The sequence below is a fragment of the Pantherophis guttatus genome, chromosome 2 (genome assembly GCF_059756535.1).
Source record: "Pantherophis guttatus breed Tessera chromosome 2, ASM5975653v1, whole genome shotgun sequence".
In the NCBI taxonomy this organism is placed as follows: Eukaryota; Metazoa; Chordata; class Lepidosauria; order Squamata; family Colubridae; genus Pantherophis; species Pantherophis guttatus.
In genome coordinates, this window is record NC_142064.1 from 165,216,867 (window position 1) to 165,238,123 (window position 21,257).

At 38.6% G+C, this 21,257-nt stretch overlaps 1 protein-coding gene across 2 annotated transcripts in view; it reads left to right on the forward strand.

Moving 5' to 3' along the window:
* SEC14L1 (SEC14 like lipid binding 1) overlaps positions 1 to 17,628 on the forward strand; it is a 35,087-nt gene extending 17,459 nt beyond the window's left edge. For both annotated transcript variants that reach the window (XM_034408540.3, XM_087887225.1), the window contains exons 3-16: positions 377 to 526; positions 608 to 739; positions 1,433 to 1,561; positions 2,298 to 2,529; positions 2,923 to 3,032; positions 4,959 to 5,148; positions 7,377 to 7,465; positions 8,479 to 8,549; positions 9,342 to 9,513; positions 9,741 to 9,875; positions 11,380 to 11,514; positions 13,756 to 14,010; positions 15,188 to 15,366; positions 17,358 to 17,628. In XM_034408540.3, coding sequence (XP_034264431.1) covers positions 377 to 526; positions 608 to 739; positions 1,433 to 1,561; positions 2,298 to 2,529; positions 2,923 to 3,032; positions 4,959 to 5,148; positions 7,377 to 7,465; positions 8,479 to 8,549; positions 9,342 to 9,513; positions 9,741 to 9,875; positions 11,380 to 11,514; positions 13,756 to 14,010; positions 15,188 to 15,366; positions 17,358 to 17,463 — 2,085 coding nt within the window. In that variant the 3' untranslated portion in view covers positions 17,464 to 17,628. The remainder of the gene's footprint in view (positions 1 to 376; positions 527 to 607; positions 740 to 1,432; positions 1,562 to 2,297; positions 2,530 to 2,922; positions 3,033 to 4,958; positions 5,149 to 7,376; positions 7,466 to 8,478; positions 8,550 to 9,341; positions 9,514 to 9,740; positions 9,876 to 11,379; positions 11,515 to 13,755; positions 14,011 to 15,187; positions 15,367 to 17,357) is intronic.
* Positions 17,629 to 21,257: the final 3,629 nt, after the last annotated feature.

The following is a 21,257-nucleotide window of genomic DNA, read 5'->3' on the forward strand; positions in this document are numbered from 1 at the left end:
AATTGCCATCATAAGTGGAGGACTACCTGTATGGATTTAGGCATGAATACAGGCTGGGAAATGGTGGCCCCAGTTCTGAGTTGAATTTGTGTAGGTGTGCTTGGGAACAACCAGTATGGAAAGAATAAGGCTTTGATGTCTTTATTAGGCTTGGAGGAAGTACTTTGGAAAGACAATTGCCTAAAGATGCTCCTCCAGTGCCACACACTGCTCTTGTTAGATATGTGAGAAATACAAGCTAGTATCTTAGTGTTTAATAGAATTTAGCCATTCATTAAAATGAAGAGGATATCTGTGATTAATTAACAAGTATGTGAAATGCTTCCTTGAGAGTCTTGTGACAGAGGTTGATGTTTATATTCTCCTTTTCTTACAGGCATATGAGAAAAGGTTTCCCACTTGCCCTCTCATCCCCATGTTTGTAGGCAGTGATACTGTGAGTGAATTCAAGAGTGACGACCGAGCAATCCATGTGACTGAAAGACGTTGTAAACTGGATGTGGATGCTCCACGGCTCCTGAAAAAGGTAACACACCTAGTCAGGTTCTTTGTCCAAATCACTGTCTATTGGGCTGCTTCTTAAATTCATCTCTGTTCTCCTTCTCAGATTGCAGGGGTAGATTATGTTTACTTTATCCAAAAGAACTCCTTGAATAGAAGAGACCGCACTTTACACATAGAGGCCCACAACGAAACTTTCTCAAACAGAGTTGTCATTAATGAAAAATGCTCATATACGGTGAGTAAGGGTAGGCTTCGATTTTATATTACGGTCTTTCTAAGAACGTCTGTCTGGCCGTTTCTAGTTAAGCATTCTTTGTTATTTATGGTTTCAATTATTTATGGTTCTGTTTTTTCCTATCTAGGGCGCCAAGGACATAAAATTAGAAACAATTAAAAGCACAGTTAACCCATATAGCATTATTATTGATTTGACTTTGCAGATTTATTTGAAGAGATGTTCTTGCTTACTTTTCTGAAAGCATAGTGATGAGAACGTAGCTCTTGAGGGGAGTTTAGGAGCAAGAAGAATATACCCAACAAATTTTTCTGATCACTTGTGATGTAGATTGTTCTATGATACTCAGAATGTCAGATCAGAATTGCCATTTTTGTTGGCAATTCTGATCTGAGGAAAATCTAATTCACAAGATTTGAATTTGTAGGTTTTCTCCAAATTATTGGATCCAATAATTTCCATTCAAAGAAATTATTATGTAAGATAATATTTTTCAAACAACATGTTTGGTAAAATAATTCTGTAGATACACAAATGTTGGGCTTATTGGGCATTCTGATATGTTGGTGAGAAAAAAGTTGTGAGTGAAGAAAAGGAAAATGCACTATCCAATTCTTAACAAATAATTGTCCTGTGCTACTGGATTAAGGTTTTCTTACACCTTGTGCCTACTTTTATTTCTTAAATCTCCAGGTGCACCCAGACAATGAAGACTGGACATGTTTTGAGCAGTCTGCAAGTCTTGACATTAAATCTTTCTTTGGCTTTGAAAGCACAGTAGAAAAGATTGCTATGAAGCAATATACTAGCAATATTAAAAAGGTAATCTTTAAAGTTTTATATGCAAATAATATTGTGGTTTCCTGAAGGCTGGGAACAATTTTCAGTTCCTGAGAAAATTCTTATTGATCTTGTATGACTTGTATGAAGATGTGTTTGCTCCCATCTTCTATTAGAGGCATGTTCTACTCTTATTATATTGGCAAGAGGGGAAATTGAGTATGGCAGGCTCTGGCCATCCAGAAGTATCATCATCAATTCCCACCTTTTGATCTTGTCAAATATAGTTGTCCAATAACAGGAATGAATGAATACAAAAATATTGGGGATCTGTTGTTCTGCTGAAGAATAAACCAGTTTAGAAGAAGTTGGCCCTTCAGCACTAAGCTACTAAAAATAGTCTACTTTACAATTTATATTTAGAAGGAATGAAGTTATCCATGACCTGGAATGATCTTCATGATTCAAAAGATAGTTATGTCTGCTTTTGAACAAAAAGATCTAGAGGACATATTTTTCATTTCTTTCATTCCTTTTTCTTTTTATATTAAAAGTCATGGGAATATATTTGTTCTTCTCTTCTTGGGTTTCTACTTGAGGCTTTGTAATGCTGAACTGAAGTCTCCAACATAACACTAAGTTCCTGCAATTCCAGCAGACTTAATTTTTTTCAATCAGGAACTAATTATGTGGGTTCTTCTCTCTCTCTCACACACACACACACCCCAGCCATATGCGCCTATAATGCATTGATGTAAGGATTGTCTTGTTTTGAAAGGGCAAAGAGATAATAGAGTACTACTTGAAGCAGCTAGAAGAAGAAGGTGTAACATTTATTCCTCGTTGGACTCCCCCTGCTAAGTTTGCATTTGAACATGGCACAGCTCACTTTAGACGGTCGCTATCCCCTCCAGTCAACATACCCGAAACTGCCGTCAAAGAGGGACTGAACACCAAGGAAATCAACACATGCAACAATGCATCAGAACTGGCGGCTGGAACCCCTGATGGTGTGTGGTTTGTCCTGTCCTCTTTTATAACTATTCCATGAATGCCATCATAATTTCAGCTGGATTTTAAGGATAGAAGCAAAAAATCTAATTAATTAATTTATTCAGAAAAATAATGCAGGTGAGCAGTTGTACAGTTATATCTTTTTTCAAGAATATCAAGTAGATACATAGTTATGGATATTTTTATCGACTTGGGATTCCGATGGTAGATGTCGAAGGCAGTTAGCAGTGTGGAGGTTACAAGGAACTGTAGAACTGATGAAAATATCTATCAAAACTACTATCAGCTAACTTATGTAAATAATTGAACATTTCAAACAGTTTGGTTTGCAAATGAGGGTTTCCACTGGAAGTATGGGCAATGAACACAATGCTACTTAAATTTTTCAGACAAATTAGATGCAGATTATATCAAGAGGTATCTGGGCGACTTGACCCCACTTCAGGAAAGCTGTCTCATCAGGCTTCGGCAGTGGCTCCAGGAAACACACAAAGGCAAAGTAAGAGGATGTGTGTCTCTTTTGCTTCCTGTCCGTCAGAAAAGTGCATGATGTACAAGAATGTCTGGCAGAATGTCAGTGTCCAGAGGAAGGAAAACAAAGCGCAAAATTGTTTATGTATTTATTTATAGATTAGAAAATTCTAACCTTTAGTTTCCCATAGTGCAGAATTTAGATTCCTAAATCTATTTCAGAATTGGGTGATTCTCCCTTCTCCAAGACCTCCTCCTCATGATGTTTTTATGATCTTCTAGTACTACAGTAGAAAATTTCCTGGACTGTGTTCCTATATTTCCTGCCTAAACCTCTTCATTCAGCTACAAGGCATCTTTTTGTCCTTGGATTTCTAGTTCTCCCCCCCCCCTCTAAATAAGGACATGCAAAACATTCTATTCATGAACTGTTTTGTGTATGGATCAATTTCAAATGGTTTGTGCAAGACCAAAACTTAACATTTTTTTTCCAGGATGAACCTAAAACATGTGTTCTGTTTTGGTGTGGGACAGGAATAAGACAACATTATTGGCAGAGGCTTAGAGAAGATTGAGAGGGGAAGGACCAAATGGGCTGCTAACACTATAAATTTCAACATTATAATTTGAATGGATCTCTGCCCACCCTTACCCCTATAACTTCCCAACCCTGACCGTGTTGTGTTTGAATTTAAAAGCAGCAGCATGTGGTTCCTGTTAAAGGGAGAGGGGTAAGAGAGCCACTGGGGAATTTTTCGCATATGTCAACCAAAGAGCACATCAGGAATTGACTATTAGAAAAGGCTAGTTAGATTAAACAAAAATTATACCATATTTACATTATCATTTATTAACTTCAGTTATTTAGTTTTTCAGTCTTCATTGCCATGTTTTACCAAAGAATTATTTAAGTTATAGGATAGACTCTTAGTGTATTATTACTAAAATATATAGGCATTGTTTAAACCAGCTTTTCTGGCTGTGGAATTCTGGGAGTTGAAGTCCACAAGTCTTAAAAGTTGCCGAGGTTGGAGACCCCTGGTTTAAAACATCATGGTTAAGGCACCAGGCTGAAAAACAGGAGACCATTGAGTTCATGCCCAGCCTTAGCCACGAAAGCCAGCTGAGTAATCTTGGGGCAATCACTCTCTCACACAGAGTTGTTGTTGAAAATAGGAGGAGGAAGGTGTGTTGGATGTGTTTGTCACAATGAGCTTTTTGTAAAAATAGTCAAAGTGGGTTATAAATAAATATTAAATTGTATGTAGTCTTGATTTGATTTAAATTCTTTTTTATAAGTGTTATATAGATTTAAGTATTTTAGTGAGTTCTTAGTTTTGTATACCTGTACTTTTTTTTTATTTTTAGCTAAGTTTTCCAGAATTGATATGTTAGATCATTGTTGCTTTGTGCTGGCTAATGACAGTAATAAAGATTTTGATTTGATAGTTATATTTAATTATCTATTTAATTCTATTTATGCTGCTTATAATTTCTGTTAACTAGCAGCAAAAAAGGCAGGGAGCTTTTGATATCAGATTGCATAACATTAGAAAGTATTTTTTCTGTTGCAGCCAAGAGTTTATTCTTTTCAGAAGTCTGAGCTGAGTATTCATTAATAGAGTAACTTATTGTTTATACAGTAACTTCCAATGTCTTAATCATTTCTCTGGAATTTAGTTGATGTATATATACAGCTGTAATATCACAGTTTACTTCTGTTCGCTGCATTTCTCATCAAAGCTTTTAGGTGTTCTCCAAATACTCTTTTAAATTTCTTGTCTAATTGTTCTATTTTTCTGTGGAATTCATGAATGAAAGAAAAGGCAGCTTTCTTATGGAGAAGGGATGGGGCTTAAGCACAGAAAGGGACTTACCTTACTCCTTGAAATTTTCTTAAGGAGTATTATATATATTTTTGACAATTCTTATTCAGTGATTACTACATTTATAGATCCCCAAAGATGAACACATCTTAAGATTCTTGCGTGCCAGAGATTTCAACATTGATAAGGCCAGAGAAATCCTGTGCCAGTCTTTAACATGGCGCAAACAGCATCAGGTGGACTACATCCTGGATACCTGGAACCCACCTCAAGTACTGCAGGATTATTATGCAGGTGGTTGGCACCATCATGACAAAGGTATAGTAACAATGATGCAGACGTTTTATAGGGGGAAGTCTTAGGTCTTCTGAAATGCTGCTAGTGTGGTTTGCTAAAGAGCGCCAAATGAGACTTGTTTAAAGTACTTAAAACTGATTGTCAAAGGGTTTATGATACTTTGTTGGAGTAAAAGGTAACATAAAAAGATACAAAGGTATCTGGATAGTGGAAGGCATCCAATTAGAAAGTGAGAAGTCTTGGCTTTATTATTTATTTGGCATGTAAGCTATTTCGGTTGTTGCCAACTCTTAAGTGGTAAATGCAAGGTTAAGACAATATAAAAGTGTCTTATACATTAACAATCTGCAGCTTCAGATTTCTGCTCGGTTTTCAATCATGCACCATTTGGGAATTTAATGAACACAGCATATAGCAGTGGCTGGCCAAAATGCTGCCATGGGATCAAATCAAGTTGTACCTTTGGAGGCCATTGAAGACCATTCAAAGCTGGTCCAAAGTTCAGGAGCATAGGCTGTAATGGGTATCTCATGTTACTGCCATGGGTCATCGCTGTTTTACAAGCTGTATTAGTTGCCAGTTGATGTCTGGATGTAATTCAAGATGCTGGCCATGACTTCTATAGCCTTTCTGGGCATAGGGTCTGGTTATTTGTGGGACTGCATGTTCCCAATGGTTTCTGCCCATTCACTATGATCAGGCAGAGTGGTGCGCTCCAGGTTCCTTCAGTTAATTGCCACCTCCTGGGAACAGAGAAGCATACCTCCTCTGGAACAGCATCACCATACTATGTTTATGGAAATTATTAGTCATCCAGGTCATGGTTGTCCAAAAGGTGCTGTTCTCAAAAGGCAATTTGACTTTGTTTTTCCATGAAGACGTTTTGCTTCTCATCCAAGAAGCTTCTTGGATGATCTTACGAAGCTTCTACGTAAGATCTCCGACCTCCGGGTGTTTCGCTGCGCACTGAAGACCCTGTTGTTCCGCCAGGCCGGACTATCAACATAATAGTTTTAAATTGGGGTATTTAAATTTTTTGGGGTTTTAAATCTGAGCTTTTTTGGGGTTTTAAATTATTATTATTATTATTATTATTATTATTATTATTATTATTATTATTATTATTATTATTATTATTATTATTATTCAATTCAGCAGCGAACTGAAAAGCTTCATGGATGAGAAGCAAAACATCTTCAAGGAAAAACAAAATCCTGTTGCCTTTTGAAAAAAGCACCTTTGGGTTCCCCATACTATGGTTCCTGTCCTTCCAGAAGTCTCTGAAAACCTCCCTCTATTCCTAGGCTTTGGGTTAGGAACTCCCTGGTGATTTGGGGAGTTATTATTTGTATGACTTCGTTTGGGCACTAATTTTTTTCCCTTTATATCATGAATAGTTTTAAAATGTTAAGCCACCCAAAATCATTTTGGAATCAAGGGGCCTCAAACTCTTAACAAAAATAAATACCCATTGGGAAGGTGTCCTGGCATGACTGAAGAGTCACTAGAGTTAGACTAGTATCTTTTAACTTTCATTGATAACTTCTCAGTATGTCCTTAACTCATGGTTGTCCTGTTCATCTAGGGGAAAATATTCTGTTTATCATAATAGGGTTTTTTTTTCATTCCCATTGGCTCTTCTGAATATAATACTTAACAATAATACAGTAAAGTTGACGAGTGATATATAAGTGGGCGGCCATAGAAATTGAAACAATATAATAAAAAGGAAAATAATATTAAGCATGTTTTCAAGCCAGCAGTTCCTATATAGGCAACCCTTAACTTATGACCAGAATTGGCTTTGTGGCAGAGAAGATTGCAAATGGCAATCACATGATCATGGGTTTCCTGGTAACCAGTTGTAAATGCAAGCTGGTTGCCAAGCACCCAAAATGCAGTCATGTGACCATGGGGGCTGGGGGCGGTATGAGATTTTACAGTCGCTGGAAGTGCTGCATGGGCTGTAAAACACCCTTTCTGAGGCCCTCATAACTTTGAACAGCTATTAAACAAGCGGTCAAAAGTCATTGGCTATTTATTTAATGACTGTTAAATCTTTATCGTCTTTACTTATGTATCACCTTTATTTATGCAGCCAAAACATTTGTTGGAACTTAAGTTAATAAGCAAGTATTGATCGTTCCAGTTTATACAGAATACAGAATCCAATACAGAAGGCCTTCTAACCATTTCTTGGTTTATCAGAAGATAACTTGAATGTCACCATTGTTATTCTTTTGGTTCAGATGGGCGTCCACTGTATGTGTTGAGACTAGGCCAGATGGATACCAAAGGTTTGGTGCGAGCTCTTGGAGAAGAAGCCCTGCTTCGCTATGTAAGTGCCTCAGATACAATTTGCAGATGATTTCTCTAGGGAATGTTACATCCCCATTTCAATTATCCTGTATCAGTTAGCATAACTGGATGTTCCTCAGTTAGGTTGCTCCTATTAACCATGTCCAAAATATCTGCAGGATATCGTCAGTTGGAAAAAGTTACATTACAGCGGGGCGCACTCTAGAATGTCATTGACAATCTGTTCATTTTGATATCTCTTTTATTAGAATAGCAACATGCTTTTTCTGTCTGTTGTGCAAGAATAAAAACATATGGACAGCTTTTTGCTCTTGAGATATGGCATCTCTCACTATTGGCCAGCTAAACTGGGGCTACTACAGATTGCTCACTTCTGAATGTTAGAATGAGGTGTTAATCCTCAGATATCAGGACAGCCTTTCTGCCTCTGAATATAAATAAAAGAGAAATTGTTTTTCCAATTTCATAAAAAACTACCACTTTTTCCATGATCCAGCCTCCAAAGTGCCAACATCTCAATGAGATAACAAATTCTGCATTTTAGGAAAATAGGTCAACATTACATTACAGATCTTTGGCTGTAATATTTCTTTCCCAAAGTGTATTAACATATGTAATGATTTGAAATCCAAACAAAGCTGTAGATGGACAACACCAGATCGAATGAACTTTCACATTTCTTATGTCATCAACATAAATCATATTAATTTCTTTTTAAACATTCTTTGAAGGGCTGAATGAATATAAAGTAATATCTTCTGATGTATTCGATTCATTTTTAAATTGTAAGAGGTATCATTTTACATTTTAAAATATATGCACATATTGATTCCCTCAAAACTAGATATTCAAATTATTTTGTAGTTCAGATACTACACAAAAAAATACTGACTTTCATTTTATTTTATTTTTAAACTTCTTACAAAAATCAAAGTTGAACCCAAAGTAACTCTGTGTCTGAAATTTTATCCATGGTCATTTTACAGCAACATAATTCAACATTCTCATCTTTTTTTTTTTATTAATGTGCAGGTTCTATCTATAAATGAAGAAGGACTGAGGAGGTGTAAAGAAAATACAAAAGTATTTGGAAGGCCTATTAGGTAAAGAAACTTTCTTTAAGTCCCATGAGTCTGTTTCACTGAACTTTAGACATGTTTATGCTAATTGAGATAAAGTTTTGCTGTGCAATGTTTTGATCAAGTCCTAGGTTAATAAATGGAACACTTTAGCACAATTCCAGTAGTCATTTATGCAATATGGCACACATAGCCAGACTTGATTCTGCAAGATTCTGGCATCCCATCCACTCTGTTAAAGTTTAGTCATTAAACAGCAGTTTCAGAAACTTCAGAGTAAGAGCTAAGAATAGAACCAGATAAGTGCAGGTGGGAATGGGAAGTGATGATAATCCCAAGAGCAGTATGAAAATAGATACCATCTAGTGTAGCTCAGCTAATTATATTGAACCAGTGTGAAAAGAACACTGTTTGGGAATTCCATATATACAATATTTTAAAACCAGGACGGACGAAAAAAATGGGATGGGATGTAAACAAATCAATTAAAATATTGTAAGGCCAAAATGGTGAATCAGTGAAATTGCGAGTGCTTGCACTGAACAATGCAATTAAACACAACAATTGAAAGAGTTGGAAGGATATTGAAGGAATTATAAGCATCTGGATTTGAAAAAGAGGAGGGTAAATTTATTCTCTTTCTCTCTCATTAACAAATATTTCAGGTATTACGGTTATGATTTAAAACTTTTTGACCTACTAGAATTTAAGTGAGGAGTAAAACATCTAATATAGTATGGTATATTTGTATATTGTCACAATCAAATAATTGCTTGATTGAACATGCTGATTATGTTTTATTTTGGGAAAACACAGCTCTTGGACTTGCTTGGTGGATCTGGAGGGCTTGAACATGCGCCACTTATGGAGACCTGGGGTCAAGGCCTTGCTGAGGATTATTGAGGTGGTAGAAGCTAATTATCCAGAAACACTAGGACGTCTTCTAATTCTCCGAGCTCCCAGAGTGTTTCCAGTCCTTTGGACACTGGTACGTTCTTAAGTTGGTTCTCTGGGAATTTGTATTTTGTAAATTGGGGTCAGCATCTATTTTGGAGACAAGATTGGCAAGCTTGATATTTATAGTGTACTTGGTTTTAGGAGCCATAGGTAGAAATCCAGCTAGAACATAGACCTAAGTGGCCATTGGAATAATGTGTTTCTTTTGAGTTCATCTGATGTCTTGGGAATGTTACTACTTTAGTATTTTGTTTGTAGGTTAGCCCTTTCATTGATGACAACACCCGAAAGAAATTCCTGATTTATGCTGGCAATGATTACCAGAGTCCTGGTGGGCTGTTGGATTACATTGACAAAGAAATTATTCCCGATTTTCTTGGTGGAGAATGTATGGTAGGTAGAAAAGTCAGTTTCTTTGACAACCAAGCTCAATGACTTGTAATAATTCAGTCTCTGTGCTAGTGCAATCCAGTGGTCAGTCTATTAGGCCTGTGCAAAGAGTCCTAGATACATTTCAAAGAAGCCATTTCAGTTGCGTAAGTGACACAATTTGCTGAAGGGATCATTCAGTTCAATTTAGCAAAGCAGTTTGGGTGGCTTTCAATCCCTTTGGATTCAAGTGAAGTCAAGTGTTTCTAGGCTGGGACGTTTTTGGATTTCTCAAAGGCTCTGTGGAAGCCACCCAGCCTAAAGGTCTTTTGGCACATATCTCTGGTCTGGGGCCCTTCAGCACGTATTATAGGCAGCCACAAAGCATTTGCTTGAGTTAATTAACCCCAAGGGACTTCATATGGAGAAGGCTCTTCTCACTGTTTTTCCAGAGCACTCCCAAAGGCTTTCTGGGCCTCCAGCAAGATTCATGTTTTTGTGCCACTGGTCCCTTTAATGAATCCAGAAATTGGGATAAGGAAAACAGCATGAGAAAATGCATTCTTGTGTAATGCTTTCCTCTGTCAGGGAGGGGCAAGTGACACAACAAGAATTTTTCTGAGAGAATTTTTCTCTCTCGGCTATCGGCAAGCAGTTGGGACAGCTGAGTGGTGTGAAACATTCTTTGCCATGCCGCTTGCTTCTCTGAGGTGCTTTCTAGAAGAGGCTTCAAATTAGCCTGGAGCTGCTTACTCTGGGAGACAACTTCAAGATGGCTGCCTACAAAGTCTGTTGTCACATTGTCCACCCAACCTCGAAACCTCACACTCAGTGCTTCGAGAAAATGTTTTGCTTTGTTTTAAAATTAATATAGTCCCCATCTTATTTACGTGATTCTAAGCCGTTCTTAAGTTAAAACAACAAAAAACTTGTGTAAAGAAATAAAAAAAAATCAAACAAACAAACAAAATCACTATAAATCAAAAGTGTAAAAGCGTAGGAGAGTGGCAACTACCTTTCACAGATAATATAGCCATCTTGCTGGCCCCCCACATTTGCAGGATCCCGAGACCTCATGATAGAACCATGTCATTTAGGTAACATCTTTAGAATATATGCTGTAATATATACCATTGATAATAATGAACTCAAATCCTGCCTATGTACAGTATTCATTTGTATATAACACTGTAAATGATGTTCTTTTACTGCTGAAAAGTTAGTTTTTGAATTCAGTTGGTCTTACAGTGAAGTCAAGCAGAATCCAGTGTTTCAGGCCAATTGACCCTCAGTCTGTGCCTCATCAGTGTCTGCTTGAGAAGTATGTTGTGAGGGCATACATAAACTACAGTGAGAAAATGGGATCATTTCCAGTCATACACAGTTGTTTTACTCATTAAGCTGTTTACATCTTCTCACTATTTCAAATTGGCTGTGGAATATTCTTCCCGAAATGTTTTCAGTTGGAGCAGAAACAGATCCATTTTGCTAACTCTTTTCTCTCCGCACTTTAATTAAATTTATTTAGTGTGAAGTTCCAGAAGGTGGGCTGGTTCCCAAATCTTTGTACCGGACAGCAGAAGAACTGGAAAACGAAGACATAAAATTGTGGACAGAAACTATTTATCAGTCCGCAAGTGTCTTCAAAGGAGCTCCCCATGAGGTAAATCATATTATTTTTCCCCTTTCCCTCTGGTGTTTGCTAAAAATAATCTTCAAATCGAGGTCAGTTCCTGATGACCTCATGAATAAATCCATATTGTTTTCTTAGAAATATTAAGGAAATGGTTTACCATGGATATTTTCTGGCACTTTTTTTTTTTAACTTCCTAGTCTAGCCTTTAGTTTTGCTATTTTCTGGTAGGCTCTCCTCTGAGTACTAACCAGATTCAGCTTTCTTTAGGGCCTGCTATCTAGCTGGGCAGCCTATGGTAAAGATAACCAAACAGGTATCTGGGGAGGATTTTTGGAAGCAATTTTATTTTCAGAACTAGTTTAAGTGATACTCTTGATTTCAAAACTGAAATGCTATGTCCACAGTTAGGAAAAATCATACCATACAACTTTTCCTTTTTTAAAAAAGATGTAATTTCCATTAGGTGCTTCAATCTTGGGTGACAATTTTGGGCAAGATTGCTATCTTGAGTATCATCTGAGCAGCCTCCTCAAAATCCTATCAATGAATTTGTAATAGTAATGCTTTATTTCTAAGGAAAAGAGACCTTATGTGAAGTATGGGAAGTCCTCAGCCCTTGACTTTCTTCCCCACTTTCACTTGAATGATGCAGCATTCCAAAATCTGTAATTAAAAAATTACAAAAAGGGAGCAGACCCTTCTCTGTTCTCACCCTCTGTGATATGAATAGTGTTAACGGTTCTGCTAATGCTTGGCTCACAGTATTTTCCTAGTCTTCCTAGCTTCCGTTTCTAGTTCTTGATTATTTTTGCTTAAATAGCCATAGGTCTTTCCTGACAATAGTTTATGTTTCTGCCTTTGTGCATCAGATTTTGATTTGCAATGTTAAGGTTTTAACAATCTTCTATCATGAAGATTACAATTGTACAATAGCAGACACTATTGCTTTAAGTATGTGACACAATTAATGGATGTTGTAGCTAGATGAACTCTTCCATCTGATTTCTGATAGGTGGTACCGTAACCACTGATAGACTTAACCATAGTTTCAGTTGGAAACTGACCATCCTAAACCAAGCCAAGTCCAAAAACGCCAGGGAATTTCAAGAAGCTTAGCATCCTGATAAATTAGCCATCAATAGATACATAGACATAAACAATATCTACATACTATTGTTGTGGCCCGTCAGCGGCCTGTGCAGCTAGTAGCTGATTCTGACAGTGAGGAGGCTGGTGTGGTGCTGCGCCAGCAGCCTGTGCAGCTGGCACTCGAGTCGGACAATGAGGAGGCTGGAGAAGATGTAGTGCCAGGGGCGGGGATTCAGCCAGGGCCTTCAGAACCTCCAGAAGCTTCCATGGGTGAAGAGGAAGAAGAGGAGGAGCCTCTTCACGATGCACGGGCGCGCAGAGCTGCCAAAAGGCAGGAGGAGGTCTCCTTGAGAGTAAGTCTTGGGGCTAATTGGCCACTCCCTTAGCCTATTTAAGGAAGGATGATGATTGAGGCAATTTGCAGGGAACAACTTAGTTCACTTTCCTTCGTGTCTTGATCTTACTTCTTTGCAAATTGTTTCTGGGCTTTCTGCCAACCATAGTAAGATTACGATTTATTTATTCTTTGGATTTTTGTAGGCTGTTAAGAAAGTTAATTAACAGCCTTTGTTTGAAAAAGACTGATTTAATTTAGTAAACTAAGGTTTGTACAGACTTTGTGTGTGCTGCGTTCTTTGGGGTCCATAGCTGGGGTAGAACAACTATGCAGAAGAGATAATCAACAAACCAAAAAGGGAACAAAAAGACCCAAGCACCTCTCCACCAGCAATCAGCACTCAGATGAGCATAGATTAACTGCAAGATTAACATCAGACCAACAATCAAGTAAACAATGCTCCAATCAAGGAACTGCCAAACAAGCTAACAGTAAACAGCCCAACCACGAACCTCTAAGACTACGGCTTGCTCTATTCTAGGGCAAGCCGCTAGAATAGAAACTCCGAGCAAACCCCATTCCTTAGTAGCACTTATGATGCTACCTAATTTTGAGTAATGAAACATTTCCAAGAAAGGAAGCTCAGCACCAAGGACCCTTCATTTTAACCCTGAGCTACAAATATTCTCCTTTATTGGTACTGTAACTGATACAAATAGCAGACTTCAAACCAGACATAGCGCACAATTCTTATTGAAAGAAGGCTGACAGGGGAGCCTCGGCCGGTAGAGAGATCTGCCATGGCTTGAGTTTCTAATACATCCACTTGCTTTTCTTTCCAGATTTTCATTCAGATTGTGGAAGCTGCCTCTGTGATCACCTGGGATTTTGATGTTTGTAAAGGTGATATTGTTTTCAACATCTATCACTCCAAGAGAGCCCCTCAGCCTCCAAAAAAAGAGTCTTTGGTAGGGGCACACAGTATTACCTCCCCTGGTGGCAATAACGTACAGTTGATAGACAAAGCCTGGCAACTGGGGCGAGACTACAGCATGGTGGAATCACCCCTCATCTGCAAGGAAGGGGAAAGTGTGCAGGTGAGAACTCGTCTCTAAACACAATCCCTACTTTGATTCCTAGCAAAATGCTTTTAGGATTTGTCAGAACCGGCTTTTTAATTCAAGCATGTTCTGAATAACCCACCAGAGCATTCTTGTGTTGCTTCCTTGTGATTATGTCATTAACCAGTCTTAATACAATTCCTAATGTATCATTGTAGCAGTGTGAAATCCTTAGAAAGTGAGGACTTTGTGTGTTTTCGCATCCAAAATGGGTTGCCTTAATATGGCTGTAGGAGGGGAAGAGATCTTAAGTCCTTCTCAAATAGTTTGAGTTTGGTTTCTCCCACTAAACCTATTTTGCCTTCTGCTTCACACCAGAACATTTGGCCAATGACTCATTTCAGAGTTCTATAAACTGGGAGGCCAATTCAACATTGAAATTAGAGGTCCTCACCAACTCAACCTTAAAGTAACTGCTCTTCCAGGGCAAGGGGAGAGTGATATTTTAATCAGTTAAGCACTTCACAGATCAATTGTACGTCAATAAGGAAGCTCTGCCAGTGGATGGCAGAGCTTCCTTATGGATGGATGAATAAGGAAGCTCTGCCAGCACAATCTTTGACTGCTTTAGTTGGTGATTAATCCCTCTCTCTATCCCTCCTTAAAATATTGCAACCTTCTTCTGGGATATAGCTGTTTTTGGGGGAAATATCCAAATTTTGGAATCTCTGACAATTACTTCTCTGCGTTTTAAAAGGGTGACATACAAATTGTAGGATAGTAACAAATTAGTATGTTCAAAAATATGCATAACTCCATCTGCAGGATGGTGGGCTATTACAATTCATAAAAGTATTACATTTATAATCATTAAATTGTGATTCTTTGTGCACCGGTCTAAACATTGAGGCTTACCACCAAGTCAAGAAGTGGTAGTAGGTATTATGTATGCTGTACTTGCCAATTAATCCTTATTTTTCATATATATCTATGATAAGTCATAATGATCAATAACCATAAACACAAGAAAACCGAATTGTGTTTAATGGAACTATGCTTCTTACGTTCTTGCCTGCCAGCCTCTCTGAATTGATCAAGTAGGCTGAGCATGAAAGGGAGACTCAGCGTACAATTGCCGATTTATGAAGTGCACTACATTATATCCAAATGAATGGTTATTAGCACTGATTTCCTCTGCTCTTGCTTTTTTAAGGGATCTCATGTGACTAGATGGCCTGGCTTCTACATTCTCCAGTGGAAGTTCCACAGTATGCCTGCCTGCGCTACCACCAGTCTGCCTCGTGTTGATGATGTACTGGCATCTCTACAGGTCTCATCTCACAAGTGCAAAGTGATGTACTACACAGAAGTAATTGGGTCAGAAGATTTCAGGTAAAGTTAGCTGTAATGATGCAAATGTCAGTCTATTTTTTTAAAAAAAAAAACAATGAGAAAATGTCTTATGGCTCACTAAGCCCTAAATGCAAGCAGTCAAAAACTACCCAGAATAATACAGGAACAACAGCATTTCCATGACTTGGTTTTCCTAGAGACTTTAGAATCATCAAGATGATACTTAAAGATACTATGCCTGTGAGGTTTCAGACAACACCTCCGATTAAAAGCAATTCATCTGATGTTTATGATCCCTCTCTCTTACTGCATTCTCTTATCTCCATTCTTCACATTACTTGCTGGGCTCCATAGCAAAAATAACATATATTATATTGTTGTTCAGTTAACAAAACCTTATACTTTTCTTGCCTCGATTGACTGATTTCACACACACACAAAAAGCATTTTATACAAAGTTGGAAAATAATTTTGACTGCTTTTGTCCTATAGGAAAAATTGATAATCTCTAGGGCAGTGATGGTTAATCTTTTTGCTGTCACATGCCAAAAGGGGGGGTCAGGGGGGTTCGCGTGCATGGGTGTCCACACCCATAATTCAATGCCCCCCGTGCCCCGCCCCCCACACTCCCCCCACTTTTGGCACGTGATGGCAGAAAGGTTATCTGTGGGTCCAGTAGGCCCGTTTTTTGCCCTCTCCAGGTTCCAGAGGTTTTCTTGGAGCCTGGGGAGGGCGAAAACGGCCTCGTCCATCCCTCCCCCTGAGGCTGGAAATGGCCCGTTTCCAGACTTCCAGTGAGCCCAGAAGGCCTGAAAATGAGCTGGCTGGCACCTGCATGCATGCGGGAGATGAGCTAGGGCAACGCTCGCGTGCCCACAGATACGGCTCCACGTGCCGCCTGTGGCACGCGTGCCATAGGTTCGCCATTACGGCTCTAGGGGAAGCTAATATATCCACTGCCCTCTAAACAATAAGTACATTTGACTAATATTAACAAACATTGGTTTGATAGAGACAGAGGGAAAAAGTTAGACTGTTTTTAGACGAGAGATAAGGGGCTAATTGTTATCATTAAAAGTTATGTGCAGATCTCAAAAGCTATATTAATCATGGACTACGTAAATAGCTTTACTGATCTTTTTTAATATTAGAGGTCAAACATTGTCTACGTAGTTCCAGAATTTTTTCTTAAACTAGCAAGTTGCATCAAACAATGACAACCTTTGCTTATTGATTTGAAGAAAAAGAAAATAGCAAGCCAAATACTTTTATAAATGAATTTATGACAAATCTTTTTTTGATGCTATAAGATGAGTGCAGGTATTGGCATTTTGTCTCTTCAAATCAATTTGTGGCAATTGTATATGTGAACATTTTTTAGTATATAAAATCCAGAAGATTCCTTAAATTGACTCAGATTAATCATTTGTAATCTGAATCAATTTAAGGAATTTTCTGGATTCTATATACTACGTGTTTATTTGTTAAGAGAAAACTTAATTTTTCTTAGTTTATTGACTAAGAAGTTGGAATTGCAGACCTTCAGTTAAGTCCTGAAGAACAACTTATTTTCTTACTGTAGGTTCTTAAACAAGGTATTATGGAATAGTTGTTTTATTCAGTGGTGTTAGCTATAAATATATATGGCAACTTCTAGTACCTTTTATTCTTTTTTAAAAAATATATGGCTTTTTAGTATTATGACTTTGGCATCTTTGATTATTGTAATAGTTGGAAGTTAGAAAGCTGGCATATACGTACATGGATGATTCATTCTGGTTCCTTGGCTAACTGAGTATATAAACCAGCCCTTTTCCACCTGCCGTATACCATATGGTTCCTCAGATTGGCCAGGAGTTGTGGAAGCTAAAACTAATGAAATGACTCCATGATCAGTACTATACATTGAGCCTATCAGTAGGCACTGCCAATTCCATTCGGGATTTCCCCCCACACACAAACACACCCCATTGCATACAGCTCAGCATGTGAAGGCGTTTTATGCTTACCGTGAGTCAATCTTTCCACAGGGGATCCATGAGCAGCCTTGAATCAAGTCACAGTGGATTTTCTCAGCTCAGTGCTGTTACAACTTCCTCCGGCCAGTCTCAGTCCAGCTCCATGATTTCCAGGTAGTGCCGCTGCCTACAAAAGCCAGTTGATGAGACGGCTGGACCCTCGTCTATGGCAGTCCTCTGCAATACAGCATCAGCATCATCATTGTCAGTGACACTTGCAAAAACAAAACACACAAATGGAAGGTCTTTTTATAGATAGTAAAAGTAGCTGTGTGCATTTAAATATTCTGGTTTTGTTTTGAATTAGAACCGAAAAGAGTGTGTCTAATCTTAATAGCCATAATTTTTTATACATACGCTTGCACAAATCTTCACTTGGAAATGTAAAGGGCTGTTTTGCAAAGGAAGAATCAGATCAGTGGTTGTATGGCTGAGAATTTATTTAACTTCCTGTTGATATATTTGTAATGCATTAGAAGTCTGTCCCAAAGCTTTTGCCAGTGAGACTTTCGCAAAGTTTAAGTACACCTTTCTCCCCCACTCCCCCCCTCTTCTGCTTCTGCTCTCCTGAGTCTCTCCTCTGTTACAGCCCAGCATTAAGGAAGTCCTAAGGAGTGCAGTGCAGTAGCTGGGTGCCTGGCATTTCGTGAAAAGCCAGCTGGTGAACTGGCTGAACCCTTTCCCCTACCTTTTCTCAGCGAGAGGTGCTGCCCTGACAGAGGGAGGTGAGCTGTCCGTCCTGTCAGGCAGCTCTTTTAACACAAGTTCATTCTGCTAGCTCACGTGGTTAAGGACAGACTCCTTTTTTCTTTTTTTGGGCATTGAAAGGCATTAAGCTAGAATGTACACTTCTGAGCATCAAAGGTGGGAAGGAAGAGGGCAGAGCAGGCTCTCCTCAACTCAACCCAAAGGCTGGCCCTCCTTTGAGTCCTCAGGTTTGTTTCTCCCGGAGGTGCACATGACTGTACCTCATTTGCTTCTTTTCATCCTCTACAAATACCCTTTGAACAGTGGCATCTTTTCTGCCAAGAGCTTCCTGGAGAAGTCACTGCATCAGCCCTTTCCTTCCTGTGCTCTTCTCCACTTCCCTGATCTGCCCGGTGAATGCCAAGAGAAACCTCATGCGCTCCTGCAGCACGGACGGGATGTTTACCCTCCTAACAGAGCACAGACTGCTGTGGCAATAATTCATTGCAGACATCCACATGTTTCCGTAATAGTAAATTTGCTAAAGGTTGCTTAAACTCTCCAGCACTTGCTTCTTTAGTATTTGAAGCATGACCTTTGGAAGCCTTGGAACCTAAAACAGCCAGCTGCCAGGCTAGTCTTGCTGATGCAAATGAGTGTTAATTCTACAAGGATTGCAAATCTATTTGCGTAGCCAACAATAGCTGCTGAAATAGTATCTGTTGGATTCATCCATTCCCATTTAAAGCTCTAGTTACCCCACCCCACCCCACACACACACCTCCAGTGTATAATTACAGCCTTGTTTAGAGAAGACTCTGTGTTTACTCTCTGCTTACATATCTTGTAAAAGGTTAACATACACTGTTTCAGAAAAAGGAAAGTAATGATGAATGCAACCTGCAAATTTATTAATTAGAAAGCTAAAGGAATTGGTTTTGAGATCAGAGTGTTTATGTGCTAATTCAAAGGATTTGTCATATGAATTATAAAACTAAAACCGGTGAGTGCTTGAAGTATTAATCTAGATGACCATTCTGAATGCTGGTTAAATGGAATTGAAAGGATATAGATTTGTTCCACAGACCCACACATGCTGTATTTCATCCAGCCGCTGCTTTTTTGTGATAGTTTCTTAAGTACTAAGAACACTAGTATAGTAATTATCTTCAGTAGCAGTTTTAATTGTTGGTATGTAATCACGAACATGGTTCCCAGCCTCAGAAACATTGTGCCACGTTCATCCTCTTGTAATTAATGTCCCCCTTGCCTGGTTGCAAAATGGTACATTCTCCCCTCTCCAAAACAGGGGCTCTATAAAAGATAGTTTCCTCTTCCCCATGGCAATTTTGCTGGCAGCTGTAAAGATTTCAGTGGCTGCTATCAGCCAATGGATATCTGATTTTGCAGAACGTTTAACGATGGGAACTCTGTTTTCTGTCTTAAGATGACTGTTTGCTCAGCAATGTCCCTTGGAGGGGCAATACGTTGGACTTTGGGAGGAGAGTGCAATTCAGAGCTCAAAGCACACACACACTTGGAGTGGAAGGGTTGTTATTCCTCATAAAAAGCATGACATCCCACCTATGGCCCGATTAACTCTTTGCTCTTCTCCTTAGTGTGTAATCTTACTATTATTCTGTCTCTGTTCTGCCAGAACTGATAAACTTGGTAATCCTTCCTTCTATTAACTTAATTTAGCAACTTTCACCCACCTTCTCGCCGTTCCTGAATTTCATATTGATTTCTGTAAATGTTTTCTAAGCATATTACCTCAATCTTGGTAATAAAGTAACAGTCTTTTAAATATTTTTTTATTTGTATCAGTAATAAATGTGATATGGGAAAAATGTCTGAATCCATTTCTTCTCAGCATGCTTCAGAAGTGGTGGTTTTCTACAAGATACAACGAGTGGAGGAATGGTTGTGTGACTATTTCATTAAATGATTTTTGTGTGCTGTATGAATCTCATATAGGGTCCCCTTGTCACTGATGTCACTGCAGATTTCACAGACACCCACTGCCCACCCAAAAGATACTTCTGAAGACCTCATTAAAATGTAATTGATACCCATCAAACTGGAACTCACAAAACTATTTCTAATGGTTCCATCTGTGCAGTCAGACCCTGAAAATTTCTGGAGCAAAGTTTTATTGGCAGATGAGCCAAAAATAAAACTCTTCAGGCTATGCTGTTTGGGCTGGCAGAAACTCATAATAAGAACATTATACCAACTATCAAACATGAAGGCAGTATTGTTTGGGAATCCTGCGCTACCGCAGGACTCAAATGACTTTCCACCCCTTAAGGAAGCTTAAAAATTGCTTTGTAACAAAAATTTACAAAAATGTCCATCCATCTTCCTGTCAGCTGAAGCTGATGTTCCAGTGGGACGTGCAGAAGAACAATGAATCCAAACATGGTCTACAGGTTTCAGTGTTTTCCACAGCTGAGTTCATAGCTTAACCATAAATAATGTAGCCGAACCTGACACGAACTGTTTATGCTAAGAAAATCCTAAAATATTTCTGAGCTGAAGGTGTGAGACACGGGTCACTAATTATAACAGCATTTGGTTCGGTTATTGTAGTTGAAAGAGCAGCGACATTTACTGAATTTAACAGGATGATTGCTTTCTCACCCAAGCATATTGTGTACTTTGTTTAATGGAATAAATGAAACAAGGATCAAAATTGGACAGCATTGGTACTTTGGACTCCCTTTATAACCTATATGAAGCTTTGATAGCATTTGGTGTCAAAGAAACACAATCATTCAGAAACAAGGCAAATACTTCACAGAAATGGTACATATGTAGTACATCTAGGCTACAATCTTCCATATTCTTACACGGTAACCCTATTTAAATTTTATGGCATTAACTTCTGAATAAGCAGGCTGTTCTACCAGATTCCCTTAGTTTTTTGTTTTTAATTGAGCAGTGGTAGCATAGTGGCTAGAATGCAGTATTGCAGGCTAATTCTGCTGACTGCCTGCAGTTTGATTCTCACTGACTCAAGGTTCAGCCTTCCATCCTTTCGAGGTCAGTAAAATGAGGACCTGGATTGTTGGGGGCAATATGCTGACTTTGTAAACTGCTTAGAGAGGGCTGTAAAAGCACCATGAAGCATTATATAAGTCCAAGTGCTATTGCTATTGTGATGGAGCAGATTATAAACACTCCTTTCAAATCTTCATCTTGCTAAATGATACACTGAAATTA